This window comes from Lutra lutra, chromosome 7 (genome assembly GCF_902655055.1).
Source record: "Lutra lutra chromosome 7, mLutLut1.2, whole genome shotgun sequence".
Taxonomy (NCBI): domain Eukaryota; kingdom Metazoa; phylum Chordata; class Mammalia; order Carnivora; family Mustelidae; genus Lutra; species Lutra lutra.
The window spans coordinates 35,883,365-35,901,937 of NC_062284.1; the positions used below are offsets into that span (position 1 = coordinate 35,883,365).

The 18,573-nt window shown below is 35.1% G+C and overlaps 1 protein-coding gene across 1 annotated transcript in view; it reads left to right on the top strand.

Annotated features, from left to right (window-relative positions):
• Window positions 1-18,573, top strand: part of UNC13C (unc-13 homolog C) — a 611,946-nt gene that overhangs the window by 451,591 nt on the left and 141,782 nt on the right. Inside the window, exon 22 of the mRNA XM_047738968.1 lies at window positions 11,033-11,159. Coding sequence (XP_047594924.1) covers window positions 11,033-11,159 — 127 coding nt within the window. The remainder of the gene's footprint in view (window positions 1-11,032; window positions 11,160-18,573) is intronic.

Sequence of the window (18,573 nt, forward strand, 5' to 3'; positions counted from 1 at the left end):
GGATGGAGACTATAGAGGAAATGTTGATGTTGTGCTATTTAAATTTGGCAAAGAAATTTTAAAGTAAAAGAAGGTGATTGAATTGCACAGCTCATTTGTGAATGAATGTTTTATCCTGAAATAGAGGAATTTCAAATTTGGATGACATTGATACAAGTTCCAGAGGTTTGGGTCCCACTGGAAAGAACGGGTCCTATTCTAGGTATGTGGGTTGATCTATGTCTAAACTCTAACCAGATGTGGCAGAGAGTGTGTTTATGAAGTATGTCTGAATCTACATCATTCCTTGTTTAATGAACCCAGAGGGCTTAGATTCATTCTGGGACTCTACCAAAAGATTGGTTGCATTTATGAGTAGGACTGTTAGCTTCTGCTCCCAATGGTAAGATCACTCCTAGTATCGGTTGCAGTTCATGGAGTAAGGCAACATTTTACTAGTGTTTGCTGGCTTTTCATTTTCCTAGTGTTTTCTAAGGCTGGGTTATCAGAAATGTGTCATGAAAGAAACCAGTATTTTCTCTTACCCTGTAAAAATTTATATTTGTTCCCATATAGTCATTGAATCTAAGAAAGTCGATTACAATAATTTACTGTTGTGCATAATCTCTTCTGTTGTTAGCGGATTTTCCTCCTTGGAAGCTTCACATTGGTCCAAATTACTTTTTTGCTAACATGTTATATATATATTTTTTCATTTTTATTTTATTAGTCCAAGCTTTATAGCTTTGTAATAACAGCTTACTTTGGTAGCCAGAATTTTAGATGATTTCTTAACCTAAAGATGCACTGATACTAAAAGATCTTTATAGAGCTGCTTCAAAGTGGAAAACTATAACTTGTATTTTCTTCTCCTTTTTTTTAAATTTCTAATTACATGGCTTGGCATTCTCATGCATAAAAAGGAGGACGTTATCCCCATCCATTGGTTATTAATATGAATTTATGGTGACCTTTGATGTTTATATGTATCTATGATACATAGAAGTTTGATACATATTTATTTTTAGAACCAAAGATTCTGATGATGCGGTTTTAGATTTCTGAGCACAGTATCTCATAAAACATCATGTCATTGGGCCCCTAATACTGGTTTATTATTTGAAATTACTTCCATAGCTTCCATATCATCACCTCTTTTTTGTTTTTAAAGATTTTATTTGTTTATTTGACACAGAGAAAGCAAGCACAAGGAGGGGAAGCAGCAGGCAGAGGGAGAGGGAGAAGTAGGCTCCTCACTGAGCAAGGAGCTTGAATCAGGGCTCAATCCCAGGAACCTTGGATCCTAACCTGAGCCAAAGGCAGATGCTTAATGACTGAGCCACCCAGTGCCCTGATATCATCCCCTCTTAAAGCAGAGTGTCACACATTCAGAGAGATGTTTAGGATAGTTCTAAAAAAATGCACACTACCAACTACAGGACAACACAGCTTTTATTCAATAAAATTATGTCTCAAATTAAGAACTAGAAAATAGGGGCGCCTGGGTGGCTCAGTGGGTTAAGCCGCTGCCTTCGGCTCAGGTCATGATCCCAGGTCCTGGGTTCGAGCCCCACATCGGGCTTTCTGCTCAGCAGGGAGCCTGCTTCCTCCTCTCTCTCTGCCTGCCTCTCTGCCTACTTGTGATTTCTCTCTGTCAAATAAATAAATAAAATCTTTAAAAAAAAAAAAGAACTAGAAAATAACACTGTGATGGTTGATGGCAGCACATTTGCTTCTGGCATGAGAATAGGTTGAGCATATACTGCCCCATCCTATAAACTAATACATAATTGTACATTTCTGTCTTATACAAAAAATCTCATGCATAAACAATAACTTTCAGAAAAAAAAATACATTCTTTTCAAGTAAGGGCTAGTAAATACCATCTAAAGGAGAATAGTCCTATACTTTCAAATTGCCAAGATTTTTTTTTTTTTTTAAGTAGGCTCCATGCCCAGTGTGGGGCCCAGTGTGGAGCCCAGTGTAGAGTCCAGTGTGGGGCTTGAACTCACGTCTCTGAGATCAAGAGTCAGATGCTTCACCAACTGAGCTGCCCAGGCACTCTGCCAAGCTTTTTCTTTGAACAGTTTTAGCAAAGCATTTTTATACTGGTAGTAAAATATTCATATTTATCATTGAAATTCAAAGATTAAATTTTGTACAAAATTATTGTACTGTAGTTTGGAAAACTAATTAAATGTTTACTTTGTAAATGTAATGAGCTGGTTAAATCTTTGTTGCCAAAATTAAAAATGTAGGAGGACTGATGGCTAAATAAATTCTAAGAGTCATTTATATTGTATGAGATAAATGTACCTTTGTCAATGTGGTCTACCACTAAGTCAAAGATAATTTGAGCAGAATTAAAGATAATTTGAAGAATATTTTTGAATTTGATATAATCTCTTAACATTGATATTTGGTAGGTGGTAGTTAAGATGTAATTGTAGTTTATTTGAAATGTCTCATATATAATTACACATTATGGGAGGAATATATAAATACACAAGAAAAACAGGCATAGATTTTGGAACAATAACAGTTCACTTTTTATAGAATCATTTAAGTGGTAATAATAACTACTCAAAATATAGCTGAGAGCCCACAAGTATGAAGTAAAGCTGACAGAAAAATAAAAAGTGGTATTAGTCTATCCACAAAGTCTATGTATTTTACTTCTATGATTTTTCCTCTCTCAGAACCTATTTATCATTTTCTTAACATAAACATTACAAGTGTGATTATGTGATTTGCTGTGTCATGGTGGATCAACTCATAGTGGGGTCTGCGAGAGGTAGTTTTGCTGACATAGTTCCACAAAGCAAGGGGATAACCTGAATACACATATTCATATACATATATAAATATAAACACAAATAAATATAAGTATATACATATATGTATATATACATATATGTACATATGTGTGTGTGTGTGTATATATATATATATATATATATATGAATGAAACAGGAATTTAGAAAGCAGAGTAGTTTGGAGGTTAATTAGCAAGTGGGTCTCAATCTTTGAAAACCTTTTAGTGATGCTCCATGTAGCTTAACTCAATTTCACAAAGTATCAGTTTTTTATTTCTTACTTGCATAAATCAAAGCAGGTATTTCTGATTGGGCAATTTTCTCCTGAGAATTGGCTCAGGAACCCAGACTTCTACCCTCTAGTGGCTCCGTGATTCCCCTAGAGCCTTAAAATCCTTGGCTGGATCTTCTGCATCTGACCAGCAAATGAGAGAAAAGAGAATTATTTCACAGTAGGTATTTTAGGGCTAGACTGAAAATGACATACATTGCTTTAGCACAAAATTTAGTCATAAGGCAGGGCTATTGCAATAAAGGTTGGGACATGTGGCATCTGGTTGTGTGCCTGGGATGAAAAGAGCATGGCTTGGTAACCAATTAGCTAAATCCACCACAAATACTGAGGTTTATGATCATTACAAGTTACTGCTAAAAAAAGTTTAGATTATAATTAATATTTGCAACTTAAAAACAAACATCGCAGATGGGTTTTATTATATAGTTGCATAGTCTTTTGTTTGGATTTTCCTCAAGATCAAACCTACATCACCAACCAACTCAGTAAACCGGAAACCTCTTCCTGTATCAGCTGAAGTGCATAATGCATGTAAAGATGTCAATTATTCTTGTTGAATTGGCAGAATATGAAAACAGATGGGACTGGTCTCCTGTTTCTGTCCACACATAGCAGTAAATATCAGTTGATAGTGCATGAGAAATATGTAACTTCAGGGGATGGAAACACATTCATATGGGTGTGAAAGCAATTCTATCACAATGAAACTAATAGTAATCTAAGTTTTTTTCTGCAAAGAAGCTGGTAAAACCCTGATAGTTTGAGATATCCTATCAGGTATATTCTTAGGAACTAGAATCAGTGGTCTCTGGATTAGAGCAGTACCAGATTTCATTTTGCCAAAGGATAATTGGCATCTTTCCTGTCTCCTCTCCCATACTGATCCACAATGGAGGGACTTAGGAGTTGGGGAAAAAGGAAGAAGAGGAGTCTAGCCACAGTGTGGCTACAGAAAATTAGACACAGGTGATTATTTTCTGAATTGTGGGAACAGCAGGAATGAGGGGAGGGTAGTAGGCATGCAGGGAGCTTGCAGAGTCAAAGAGAATGAGTTTAAGATGATCTGTGTGTCTGAGCAGAGTAGCTAACTCGGGAGGAAAGACTATTGTAATCATGGGGAAGTGAAGTGCACATGGATTTTGCAAATAAAATGAAAGTTTTACCTGAAACACTGACTGGGACACTGCCCACAGCTGGCTTTTACCTGCTTTCTGAAGTAGAGAGAGGACTTCATTGTAAGGAGCAAAGATTGGTAAACTTTTTCCCTTCATGGTACAACATAAACTTAAGGTTCACTCAAACTCACTACCAAAACATGTGAAAACATGAATAGAGGGAAAGAAAAAAAAAAGCTGAAAGTTTTTTTTTTTTTAAATTCAATTAGCCAACACATAGTACAACATTAGTTTCAGATATAGTGTTCAACAACTCACCAGTTGCATATAACTCCCAGAGCTCATCACATAACATGCAGTCCTTAATACACATCATGCAATTATCCCTCCCACCCCACTCACATCCAGTAGCCCTCAGTTTGTTTTAGATAATTAAGAGTCATGGTTGGTCTCCATCTCTGATTTCTTCCCATTCAGTTTGCCCATTTCTTCCCATTCAGTTTTCATTCTCTTCCCTTATGATCCTCTACACTGTTTCTTATATTCCACATATGAGTGAAACCATGTGATAATTGTCTTTCTCTGATTGACTTATTTTGCTTATAATACCCTCCAGTTCCATCCATGTTGATGTAATTGGTAAGTATTCATCATTTTTGATGGCTAATATTCCACTTATACACATACACACACACATACACACACAAAACACATCTTCTTTAGCCATTCAACTGTCAAAGGACATCCCAGCTCCTTCCAACAGTTTGGCTATTGTGGACATCGTTGCCATGGACATTGGGGTGCAGGTGCTCCTTTGTTTCACTATATCTGTATCTTTGTGGTAAATACCTAGTAGTGCAATTGCTGGGTCATAGGATATCTCTATTTTTAACATCTTGAGGAACCTCCATATTGTTTTCCAGAGTGGCTGTACAAGCTTGGATTCCCACCAACAGTGTAAGAGGGTTCCTCTTTCTCCACATCCCTGCCAGCATTTGTTGTTTCCTGTTTTGTTAATTTTTGCTATTCTGACTGGTGTAAGGTAGTATCTCATTGTGGTTTTGATTTGTATTTCCCTGATAGTGATGTTGAGCCTTTTTTCATGCGTCTGTTGGCCATCTGTATGTCTTCTTTGGAGAAATGTCTGTTCATGTCTTCTGCCCATTTCTTGACTGGATTATTTATGTTTGGGTGTTGAGTTTGATAAGTTCTTTATAGATCTTGGATACTAGCCTTTTATCTTATATGTCCTTAGCAAATATCATCTCCCATTCTGTAGGTTGCTTTTTTAGTTTTGTTGACTCTTTCCTTTGCTGCGCAGAAGCTTTGTATCTTGATGGAGTTCCTACTGGAACTGTTTGCCTTTGAAAACATGTCTTGAAAGAAGTTATTGCAGCTGAGGTCAAAGAGTCTGTTCTCCTCTGGGATTTTGATGGATTCCTATCTCACATTTAGGTCTTTCATCTATTTTGAGTTTATCTTTGTGTGTGATGTAAGAGAATGGTTGAGTTTCAATCTTCTGCATGTGGCTATCCAATTTTCCCAGCACCATTAATTGGAGAGACTGCCTCCTTTCCATTGGATATTCATTCCTGCTTTGTCAAAGATGAGTTGACCATAGAGTTGAGGGTCCATTTCTGGGATCTCTATCCTATTCATTGATCCGTGTGTCTGTTTGTATGTTCATACCATGCTGTCTTGATGATCAGAGCTTTGTAATATAGTTTGAAGTCAGGCATTGTGATACCACGTGCATTGGCTTTCTTTTTCAACATTCCTCTGGCTATTTGGGGTCTTCTGTGGTTCCATATGAATTTTAGAATTATTTGTTACAGCTCTTTGAAAAATGTCGATGGCATTTTGATAGGGATTGCATTGAATGTGTAGATTGCTCTGGGTAGCATAAACATTTTAAAAATTATTCTTCCATCCATGAGCATGGAATGTTATTCCATCTCTTTGTGTCTTCCTCAGTTTTTTCATAAGTGCTCTGTAGTTTTTAGAGTACAGATCCTTTACACCTTTGGTTAGGTTTATTCCTAGGTATCTTGTGTTTTTTGGTGCAATTGTAAATGGGATCACTTCTTTAATTTCTTTCTTCTGTCTCATTGTTAGTGTATAGAAATGCAGAAAGCATCATATCATCTGTGAGGGATGAGAGTTTGATTTCTTCTTTGCTAATTTGAATGCCATTTATTTCTTTTCATTGTCTGATTGCTGAGGCTAGGACTTCTAGTACTATGTTGAGCAACAGCAGAGAGAGTGGACATCCTTGTCATGTTCCTGGCCTTAGGGGAAAGCTCTTGGATTTTCCCCATTGAGAATGATATTCACTGTGGGCTTTTCGTATATGGCTTTTATGATATTGAGGTGTGTTCCCTCTATCCCTACACTTTGGAGAGTTTTTAATCAAGAACAGATGCTGTATTTTGTCATATGCTTTTTCTGCATCAATTGAGAGGATCATATGGATCTTGTTCTTTTCTTTTATTAATTTCCTCTCTCATGTTTGATTTGTAATGTCAAACCATTCTTGTATCCCAGGAATAAATCCCACTTGATTATGATGAGTCATTCTTTTAATGTACTGTTGGATCCTGTTGGCTAGTATCTTGGTGAGTATTTTCACATCCATGTTCATTAAGGATATTGGTCTGTAATTCTCCTTTTTGCTGGGTTCTCTGTCTAGTTTTGGGATCAAGGTAATGCTGGCCTCATAGAAAGAGTTTGGAAGTTTTCTTCCCATTTCTATTTTTTGAAACAGTTTCATTAGAATAGGTATTATTTCTTCTTCAAATGTTTGGTAGAATTTCCCTGGGAAGCCATATGGCACTGAGCTCTTGTTTTTTGGCAGGTTTTTTATAATTGCTTCACTTTCCTTGATGGTTATGGGTCTATTCAGATTTACTATTTCTTCCTGTTTCAGTTTTGGTAGTTTATAAATTTCTAGGAATGCATTCATTCCTTCTAGATTGCCTTATTTGTTGGCATATTGTTGTTATAATATGCTCTTAAAATTGTTTTTATTTCCTTGGTGCTGGTCATGATCTCTTTTCTTTCATTCATGATTTTATTAATTTGGGTCCCTTCTCTCTCTCTCTCTCTCCTTTTTATGATTTTATTTATTTATTGACAGACACACAGTGAGAGAGGGAACATAAGCAGGGGGAAATGGGAGAGGGAGAAGCAGACTTACTGCTGAGCAGGGAGCCCAATGTGGGGCTCGATCCCAGGACCCTGGGATCATAAACTGAGCCAAAGGTACGTGCTTAATGATGGAACCACCCAGGTGCCCCAAGGGTCCTTTCTCTTTTCTTTTTGATAAGTCTGGCCCGGGGGTTAATCAATCTTATTAATTCTTTCAAAGAACCAACTCTTAGTTTCATTGATTTGTTCTACTGTTCTTTTGCTTTCTATTTCATTGATTTCTGCTCTGATGTTTATTGTTTCTCTTCTGCTGGGTTTAGGCTTTATTTGCTGTTCTTTCTCCAGCTCCTTTACAAGTAAGGTTAGCTTGTGTATTTGAGATTTTTCTCATTTTTTGAGAGAGGCTTGTATTGCAATTTATTTCCTTCAGGACTGACTTGGCTGTGTCCCAAAGATTTTGAACAGTTGTGTTTTCATTTTCATTAGTTTCCATGAATTTTTTAAATTCTTTAATTTCCTGATTAACCCATTTATTCTTTAGTAGGATGCTCTTTAACAAACTCCAAGTGTTTGAGTTCCTTCCAAATTTCCTCTTGTGATTGAATTCAAGTTTCAAAGCATTGTGGTCTGAATATATGTAGGGAATAATCCCAATCTTTGGGTTTTGGTTGAGAACTGATTTGTGACCCAGTATGTGATTTATTCTGGAGGAAGTTCCATGTGCACTGGAGAAGAATGTGTATTCTGTTGAAAAGCCCAAAGTCTTCACTGGAGACATAGTTTTACATTTTCATGAATGAGACACATATATTAAATAGTATTTCTTAAAGTAAAATGTCTTATTTTATATAATATGTGTCCTTTGACTAAAATTCATCTTTGTGCAGTGCACCACTGCTCACAAATCATTTCTGTCTTGTTCATCTAACACACAAAATTTGGGCTAAATTCATCTCCTCCAATAAATAGCATCCTCCTGTGCAAATCATGACACTAGCCATGTTGTATTAAATGTAGTTTTATTTCAACCTATCTGAGCTCTGCACACTCAATCTTTATATCTGCAGTGCCTCCCACATAACTTAGTGCAAGATAAATGCTCAATAAACATTTTTGGTATTAGCTGGAACTGGGGTACCCTTACCTTCAGGATTCTGTTAATGTACACTCTTGGAACAGGTAGCACATTACATCAGACTCACCCTAACACTTGCAAAATCAGGTCACATGATGTCTGCCATCTTCAATTTTTTCCTGACTTAAAAAATTTAAATATACTTTGCCATTGAACTCTTTTCTATTTCTTTTCAGCCTTTTTTTTTCTTTTCTGAGGTCCACTTACAGTTTATGCACATTCTTAATATTTAAAGGATTAAAAAAATGTATTCAAAATTCACATGATTTGAATACGGATGTAATTTAAACTATAAATACAAAATTTTTAAATTATTTCCATGTGTGTTTTCCAATATGGTTCACCTATGGTTTGCAGAAAGTTACTTTCTTCTAAGATATTTAAAAATATTTATTAAGATGAGGACAAAATGCAATTATCATCTCATATAAATTTTTAGGTAAATCATTTGAATAAACAAAAATCATTGCATTAGAACTCATAAATCTAAATTTCAAAAATAAAACTGTTGATAAGTCTGGAATTCAGTAGATAACCGGTTGGCAAGGAATTTGAGGCTTCATGTATATTACATCTAGAACTACACATAACTTTGAGAGTAATATGAATCATTTAGTATTCAAAATACTCCCCAGCCAGCAAGTGCACCTGTTTTGCATGCTGCATTGATTCATGAGTGCCCTCCAATGCATAAATTGAAACCAATGAAAATGGGTACTTATTAAAACTTTAAAATAATATTTTGTTATGAAATGACCTATTACATTTATGCCATCCAGGGAAAGAACCTGGTGAGTTAGTTTGCCCTTTCTCTTACTTAAATGCATCCATAGCTTGAATTCCTCCCCGTACTCCAAAGCAGTATCTATTTCTGTCATCAGCAATGACAGTCTGCAAACTGGACATAGTCAGTCACCTTTTGTTTTCAGGATATAAAACAAAAGATGGTCCAAAGGTGTTTCTGTGGGGATTTACAAGGTGTTAATTATAAGAACAGGTGGTGTTAGTCACAAGAGCAGATGTTTTGGGTTCTGGCTTACTCTGTCCACACCAAGTGTGAGATCCCAAGTGACAGAGGAATCCATGATCTATTTAATTTTTGAGTTTCTATTTGGGATGAGTAGAGCCCTTTTGGTGTATGGGTCCTAGGGCAAGGGTCTTCTCCTGTCTAGGTTTCAAGGTAGTATTGAATTAAATCCTTACCTATGAGTATATCAAATAAATGTCTTACCCTTAAGATGTAGAGGGATACTATTCATGTGAGGAGAGAGATAGGAGAGAACTCACATTAAAAGAAAGAATGAATGGAATAAATTTGGAGGGAGTTGAAGCACAATATCATCTCGTTCATAATTTTGTTTGCGAGTTTAGTCTACAAGTATTATTTATTCTTGTTTCTGTGTATATATGTGTGTTTCTCTCTTTTCTACAAATTGTCTTAAATTAATCATTGTTTAGATATTTTGAAAATGTTTGATTTGGGGCTGTGTTCCCTCTTCTGTTTATCATTGGGATTTAAGTCCCTCTATAGTGAGGTTTTGGAAAGCAAGGATGTCCTCAATTTGTTTGTAACAATTCAATTGCTTCAATTGGTATTTTCAGTCTGGAATGTAAAGTAAAGGATGTTTCTACCATAAATCAAAGCCCTTGGCTTAAAAAAAGATCCATAGACCTCAACCAGAACTTCTTAGAGGACACTTAAATGTCAATATAGTCTGGGATATTTGGGGTTTGCTTATGTCTATACTTATAGCTGGAATTGGCAAAGATATTAATATTGGGGGTAGGGGAGGAGCAGAGATAAACATGTTCAGTAGTATTATTACTTGTCTCTGTTTCCCAGTACTATATATCCAGATTAGATTAAAACAAAAAACAAAAAACAAAAAATGTTTTTAAGCTACACTTTCTAAGCTAGAGAGAAGAAAATGTCACATATTAAGAAATCTTGCTAAAGAAATGTCAAAAAAGCCACAGGGCACAAAATAATTTTAGCTGAACTTAAAATGGGAAGAAGAAATCATCTGACTTAGAAGTTAGATATATTTCCTCTCCTTTTCAACTTTTAATTCTTTAAGTGTTCAATATCCAGACCAGAAATGTGATCTACTAATTCACATTTCCAATATATATCAAGGATTATGTCTCTTAGTTTGATTCATGTTTTATCCATGCTTAGAGTTTTAATTCTTTCTGGAATTTTGTTTGCAATAAGCTTAAAGTAGGCAAAATATGAAAGCTTGCAAACAAACAGAAAATTTTTGGTGTGTTACCACCCTTGACATCAGAATTCTCACCTTTTTCATGAAGGCACATTAGAACATTCAAGTTACTGCTCATTACTAGTTGATCTATTCTACATGGCATCTGTGGTACTTTTGGATTTTGTAAAATTTCAAGTCTGTCTTTGACAGTTCCCTTTGCTTTTACCTCAAATACACAATTCTCTTCCTTTTTAAAATACTACTAGTAACAGTAGATTGGAATACAGCAGCATTGTTGGCAAACCAAACTTCATTAAATGTTCGATTTTATCTGTTACAGAACATGAGAAGCAGCGGTTATGCAAGAGCACCGATTATATGAATTTGCATTTCAAAGTGAAATGGTTTTATAATGAGTATGTGCGGGAGCTTCCTGCCTTCAAGGATGCCGTTCCTGAATACTCTTTGTAAGTGGTGATTTTCATCCCCAAGTTCTCAATTCATAGTCCTGTAAAAATTATACCTGAATTATGCTGTCTTAAAATCTCTTTTCATAGTCTTTGCTTGAATGCAGACATTTCTATTATAAAATTAATATTAAGTGATTTGTGTTTCTTTGGGACCATATTTAATTGAATTGTTTTCATTTTTCAACTATGCCTTCCTCAGATATTCAACTCAAAGAAAAAGAAATGCAAAACAGGATATGGCTTCCACGATAAGGTTATCTTCTGTGAAAGTGTTCAAACTCTGATTTTATTGGGAAAATGAGGGTATTTGTATACTGAGCTTTAGAATCAGATTTTGCCTTTAATTCAAAGAAATACCTTAGGCATTAGTATTTCTAAAATAGAAGTTCTAACTAAACAGGTAACATTTTTCATAAACATACCTGTATCAGATACATTCCTAAGCACACAGACTTGTAATACTCTGCATCTGATATTTTCCAGAATTCTATTTAATTCTGTTGAGGAGGGTCTTCCGCATACCAGGCACTGAGCCAAGTGCTGTAGGACAGGAGTGAATAAGATAAAGACCTCGCCCTGAAAGAAGCTTGTACTTGATGAGATACTGATAAGTATAAAAATCATGATAAACCAAGGCACAATTAAATAAGTACTAATTCAAAGAGGACAAGCAAAGTGCAATGGGTTCTCAAAGAAGAGAGACATTACCCCTATTTGGAGGACTCTACATAATCTTTATGGATGGGATAACATTGATGTAGGCTTTAAAAATTAGGTCAGTTGATGGCAAGAAAGGCATTTAGATTGAAAGGAAAATATGGGCATTATTATGCGAGTAGGAATATATGGGCTATTGTCCATAGGAAATGTCATTATAGTGGGGTGTAGAGTATGTTTACAAAATGAGTAGGTAGGAAAAGTAGTTTTGAACTAGATTATTATAAGTAAATGCTATGAAGCTTGCCCCATATTCACGAGGCATTGTGGGCATTGTGAGAGGCAATGATGGGCAACAGGAAAGAGATTTGGAAGATAGTGAATAATGTAATGATGAGATTAGAACTTCCCTTTATGACTTTCCCATAGAAGTTTATAAGATACTGTGGGTTACTGGGGCAAGTTAAAATCTATATACATTGGGGGGGTGCCTGAGTGGCTCAGTGGATTAAAGCCTTTGCCTTAGGCTCAGGTCATGATCCCAGGGTCCTGGGATCGAGCCCCGCATCAGGCTCTTTGCTTAGCAGGGAGCCTGCTTCCCTTCCTCTCTCTCTCCGTCTGCCTCTCTGCCTACTTGTGATCTCTGTCAAATAAATAAATAAAATCTTTAAAAATTAAAAAAAAAAATCTATATACATTGGAATGGTTGTAGTAAGAACATATAGGATGAATATGTGTGGGAGAGAGATTTCAAAGATAGAGTTTACATAATTTGTCAACTAAGACATATGAGGATGAAAGAAATAGGGAAGAATTGCAGATAAATTATATGTGCCTAAGCAGCTAGTGATACTGACTTGGGATAGGGAAGTAAAAAAACGATGCCATTAGCCAGAGACCTTTGCTTTGAGTCTGTCTAAGCTAACTACACTACTAACTAAAATCAGACTGACATGACCACTGAAGAGTGGCATAAAAGCTGAATAAAATTAAACAGCATCAGAGAGCAATCAAGGCAACCAGGAAGTGAGAAACTACTGTCCCTGAGAAAAGAGAAATGCATTGAAGTGAATCTTGTATTTGCTGCCAGTTTTTTCCCCCCTCAGTCCTGTCCTCCCTGCTCCTATGAATTTGCTAATTTGTAATGACATTTACAATGTCATTGTGACCGCACAGAGAACAGTAGCCCAGCTTATAGCAATGTCCATGGGGTAGAGAATTAAACGTTGGTGTTTAGGACTATGAAGGTTGTTTGGACCTGTAGGACCAAACTCCCAGAGAAATGCAAACCACAGAAAAGTAAGCATGGTGCCTTGCCCACAGTTTTCTCCCTGAGGTATTTTCTCATTCTTTATCTGCTCAGGTATTGGGACTGAGGCAGAAATAATCAGGTATAGAAAGAAGGCACTGAGAAATTAAAATTTAAGTAGACACTTGAGCATCCTCACAATGCTGGGGAGATAAAAGTTAGTGAAGATTTCCTAAGAAACGAGACTTCCCAGTCTTTCAGGTGAGATCCCAGAGCGCTCTGCCCTAGAAATAAGAGCTAGAAATAGCCCAGCCTAAAAATCAGCCTTGTCTACTTTATGACTCTCTCCCTGCAAATATAAGGAAAAATTTAGATTTCTCTCTGGAGGAAATGACCAAAGTTTCCATATTTTTTCCATAGACAAGGTATAATATTCAACAAAAAAATTAAAGACTGCTAGGCAACAGGACCAAACGAATAAGATCCAGGAGAAAAATAGTTATTAGACTTACCAGATACAGACTTTGATCTAAACTTGAAAATGTGAGAAAACTTCCACAGAAAAATAAGATCTATAAGAAGAATAAAATAAAAACTACAGAACTGAAAAGGGATGAAATTAGGAATGTAATAAATGGGCTTAATAGCAGATTATACATAGCAGAAGAGTGGATAAAAGAAATGGAAGAAAGAAATATAGAAGAGAGAAACACATAAGGGATATATGGGATAAATTGTAAAGGTCTAATATGCAAAGAATTGAGTCCCAGAGAAGGAAAAGAGAGAAGGAGTAGTACCAGAGCAGTGTTTGATAAGATAGTAGATGTGTATTTTGCAAAATGGTTGAAAAACATGGGAGTTATAGCTGAGGAATTTCTATAAATCCTAGGCAGGATATTCAAATGCAAGGAAAACTACTGGTCATTACATCATACAAAGTTGCTTAAAACCAGAAAAGCATAAAAAAATCTTCCCACTTATTGGAGTCAAGGAAGGTAAGACACTTTATCTTCAAAGGAGCTGTAATAACACTCATGGATGATTGTTCAGTAGGAGGGACTGAAACCAGAGTACACTGCAATATGTTTTAAGTGCTGAAAGAAAACAGCTAACAACTTAGAATTCTATAAGCATCAAAAATATCCTTCTAGGGCGCCTGGGTGGCGCAGTGGGTTAAGCCACTGCCTTCGGCTCAGGTCATGATCTCAGGGTCCTGGGATTGAGTCCCGCATCGGGCTCTCTGCTCAGCAGGGAGCCTGCTTCCCTTCCTCTCTCTCTGCCTGCCTCTCTACCTACTTGTGATCTCTGTCTGTCAAATAAATAAATAAAATCTTTAAAAAAAATCCCTCTAAAACAAGGTGCAATAAGTATATTTATATAACTGAGAAGCTAAAAGAACCCATTTCCAATAGACCTTCACCAAAATATATAAACCATGCTTTAGGTAGAAGGAAAATGACTGAAGATAAAAATGCAGGAATGTATTAGATAATAAAAAGCATTAGAATAGATAAGCAAAAAAGGACACTTAAAAATACATCAACTATTTAAAATAAAAAATCTGTAGAAGAAAATATACATAGAATTAAAATACAAGACAACAGTAGCATAAAAAGGTAGAAAAGCAGTAAATGGAGTTAATATGGTATAAAATCCTTGAATTGTTTAGAAAGTGTAAAATACTCAATTTAAAAATCTTCTAATGTGTCATGGATGGGTGTTATAATTTACAGTGTAACCCGTAAGTATTATGCACCCATAAAACAATAGGGTGAAGGGAGAGTACAACAAACATATCTAAGGAAAGGAGAAAAGAAAGGAGAATGCAAAAAATAAAAAGCAGGCAGGAAATTTAGGGGGGATAGGGGAAGCAAGATGACATTTTAAGAATTATATTTATCAGAAAATTAAGTATAATCATTAAACATAAACGGATTAAGGTTCTAGTCAACAAATATCGTCCTACAGATAAAATAGTAAATCCCAAACTATTACTTATAATTGATTCACCTAAAACGTAAGCATCTAGACAGGTTAAGTAAAAGAATGAAAACAATAATTGAGATCAAATTTTCATGGCTATACTAATATTAAAAAAATAGAATTCCAAATAAGAAATATAACAAAACAATTTTGAAAGAGAAATATTTCATGATTGAAGGAGCAATTCAAAAAACATCGTTATAAATGTATGTCATAACATGTCAACAAAATATATAAAGCAAAAATTGTCAGAATTAAAAGGAAAAATCATCAACTCAGCAATTTTACTTGGAGATTATAGCAACTCAAGAAACAGACAAAGTCAGTTAAAATATAGAAGTTTCAGGGCGCCTGGGTGGCTCAGTGGGTTAGGCCTCTGCCTTTAGCTTTGCCTAGCAGCTCAAGGCCATGATCTCAGGGTGCTGGGATCCAGCCCCGCATCGGGAGTCTCTGCACAGCAGGGAGCCTGCTTCCCCCGCTCTCTCTGCCAGCTGCTCTGCCTACTTGTGATCTCTCTCTCTGTGTTAAATAAATACATAAAATCTTAAAAAAAAAATAGAAGTTTCAATAACATGAATAATACACTTAAAGATATTTATCTATCTGTATCTGGTCACATACAGGTTCCACAATTTTCCATGGGAATTATTTACACACACACACACACACACACACACACACACCCCTCTATCTACAACTGATGACCACCAGTGACAAAACACAGGTTATTATCACATGCACATGGTGCATTTACCAAAACAGACTATTCGCTGAACCATAAAGCAGGTCTAATGTATTTTAAAAGAATGAAATATATACTGTATGGTCTTGGACCACTGTGGAATTAAGCTAGATATCAACTCCAAGAACATAACTAGAAAATGACCAGATACCCAAATTAAGCAGAACTCTCTAAAACCTGAGTAAAAAAGAAATCAGTGTAAATTACGAAATATTTTGAACTAAGTGATAGTAAAATATGGCATGTTGAAACTTGTGGATTGCAGCCAAACTAGGAAATAGAAGAAAGTGTGTATCTTCTAATTCTATAGAGACAAAGAGGGAGAAAGGTATGAAATCAATAGTGTAAGACTAATTTAAAAAAACAAATTAAGTCAAAAGAAAATAAAAGGAAAAAATGATCAATAAGACCTGGAACAAAATAAATTTAAATAGGAAAAATTACATAGCCAAAAGTTTATTCTTGAAAAACATGATAAAAATAAAAAATGGGGGAAAAAAGGAAAAGCAGATATCACAAATTATCATTGCCGGAAAAGGACATCACTAAAGATCCAAAAATATAAAACATAACAAGACATTATTTATGCCAGTACATTTAAAAGTTAGGCAAAAATGTACCAATTATCCTCAACTACTGAAACCTATTGAGAATATGACATACAATTAAAGAACGATTTCTCTCTGAAAATATATTTAAAAAGTAAAATAAAATAAAATATTAGCCAATAGAATCCAGTAGTTTATAAGAAGACTAATATAACATGACCAAGGGGTATTTATTACTGAAATATAAAATTAGTTTAACATTTTAAAAGCAATGAATATAATTCACCACATTCAAGGAATGAAAGAGAATATCCCTACAGTCATTACACTAAGCACAGAACAATAATTTAATAAAATACAATATCAATTTATTATAACAATCTCTTAGAAGTTAAGAATAGAATGGAACTATCTTAATCTAATAAAAGACCATTCTTTCTTTTTTTCTTTTTTAAGATTTTATTTATTTATTGGACAGACAGAGATCACAAGTAGGCATTGAGCAGGCAGAGAGAGAGGAGGGGGAGCCGGCTCCCTGCTGAGCAGAGAACCTGATGCAGGGTTTGATCCCAGGAGCCTGGGATCATGACCTGAGCTGAAGGCAGAGACTTTAACCCAATGAACCACCCAGGTGCCCCAAAGACACACTCTTTCAAAAAAGAAACAACAATAAAACCAGTATGCCTCTTTTTTAATTGAAATGTAGTTGGCATAAAATATTATTTTAGTTTCAGGAGTACAACATAATCATTCAACATTTATAAACATTATAAATTGATCACCACCATACATCTAGCTACTATCTGTCACCATACAAAATTGTTATATCAATTTCCTATACTATCCATTGAATCTCCATGTCTTATTTATTTTATAACTGAAAGTTTGTATCTTTCATTCCCCTTACTCTATTTTACCCATCCCTCTGCTCTCCTAGCCCCTGGCAACCACCTGTTTTCTCTCTGTATCAATGAATCTGTTTCTGTTTTGCATGGTTTTTTGTTTTTTGTTTGTTGGTTTTTTTTTTGTTTTTTTTTTTTTTTTTTTTTAGATTCCATATGTAAGTGAAATCATTTGGCATCTTTCACTGACTTATTTCACTTAGTGTAATATCCTCTAGCTCTACTCAGGTTGTCACAAATGGCAAGAATGCATTCTTTTTTATGGCTGAGTAAATATTCCATTGTATATCTGTACCACATCTTTATCCTTTCATCTATTATAAGATGGACACTTAGATTGTTTCCATATCTTGGCTACTATAATTAATGGTGTAATGAATATAATGCTATATATGTCTTTTTGAATTACTGTTTTCATTTTCCTAGATGAATTCCCAGAAGTGGAATTGCTGGATCATATGATATTTCTGTTTTTAATTTTTTGAGGAACCACCATAAATTTTTCCATAATGGCTGCACAATTTTGAATTTCCACCAACAGTGCATGAGGATTCCCTTTTCTTCACATCCTCGACAATACTTGTTATTTCTTGTTTTGTTTTTTATATAGTCATTCTTTCAACTGTGAAGCAATATCTTGTGCTTTTGGTCATGCATTTCCCTGATGATAAGTGACCTTGAGCATCTTTTGGTGTGTCTGTTGGTGTTGGCCATTTGTATGTCTTCTTTACAGCAGTGTCTATTAAGGTGTTCTGCCTAATTTTTAAATGGGTATGTTTACATAGAGTTTGCTGAATTTTTTATATTTCAGACATTGACTGCTTATGGGTCATATCATTTGTAAATATTTTTTCCATTCAGTATGTTACCTTTTGTTTTGTTGATGGTTTTCTTTGTTGTGCAAAATGTTTTTAGTACGGTGTAGTTCGGTGCTTTTGTTGCCCTTGCTTGAGGAGATGAATCCACAAAAAAAATAAATAAATAAAAATAAAATATGTATATATATATATATATATATATATATATATATATATATATATATATATATATGTATATACACACACACACACACATATGTATAGCTAAGATGCCCAAGGGTTCATGCATATGATTTCTTCTAGGAATTTTATGGTTTCACGTCTTACATTTAAGTCTAATACATTTTCAGTTTATTTTTGTGTATGGTATAAGAAAGTAATCCAGTTTTATTCTTTTGCTTGTAGCTGTCCAGTTTTCCTAACACCTTTATTGAAGAAACTATCTTTCTTCATTGGATATTCTTGCCTTCCTCATCATATAGAAACAAGGGTTTATTTCCTGACTTTCTGTT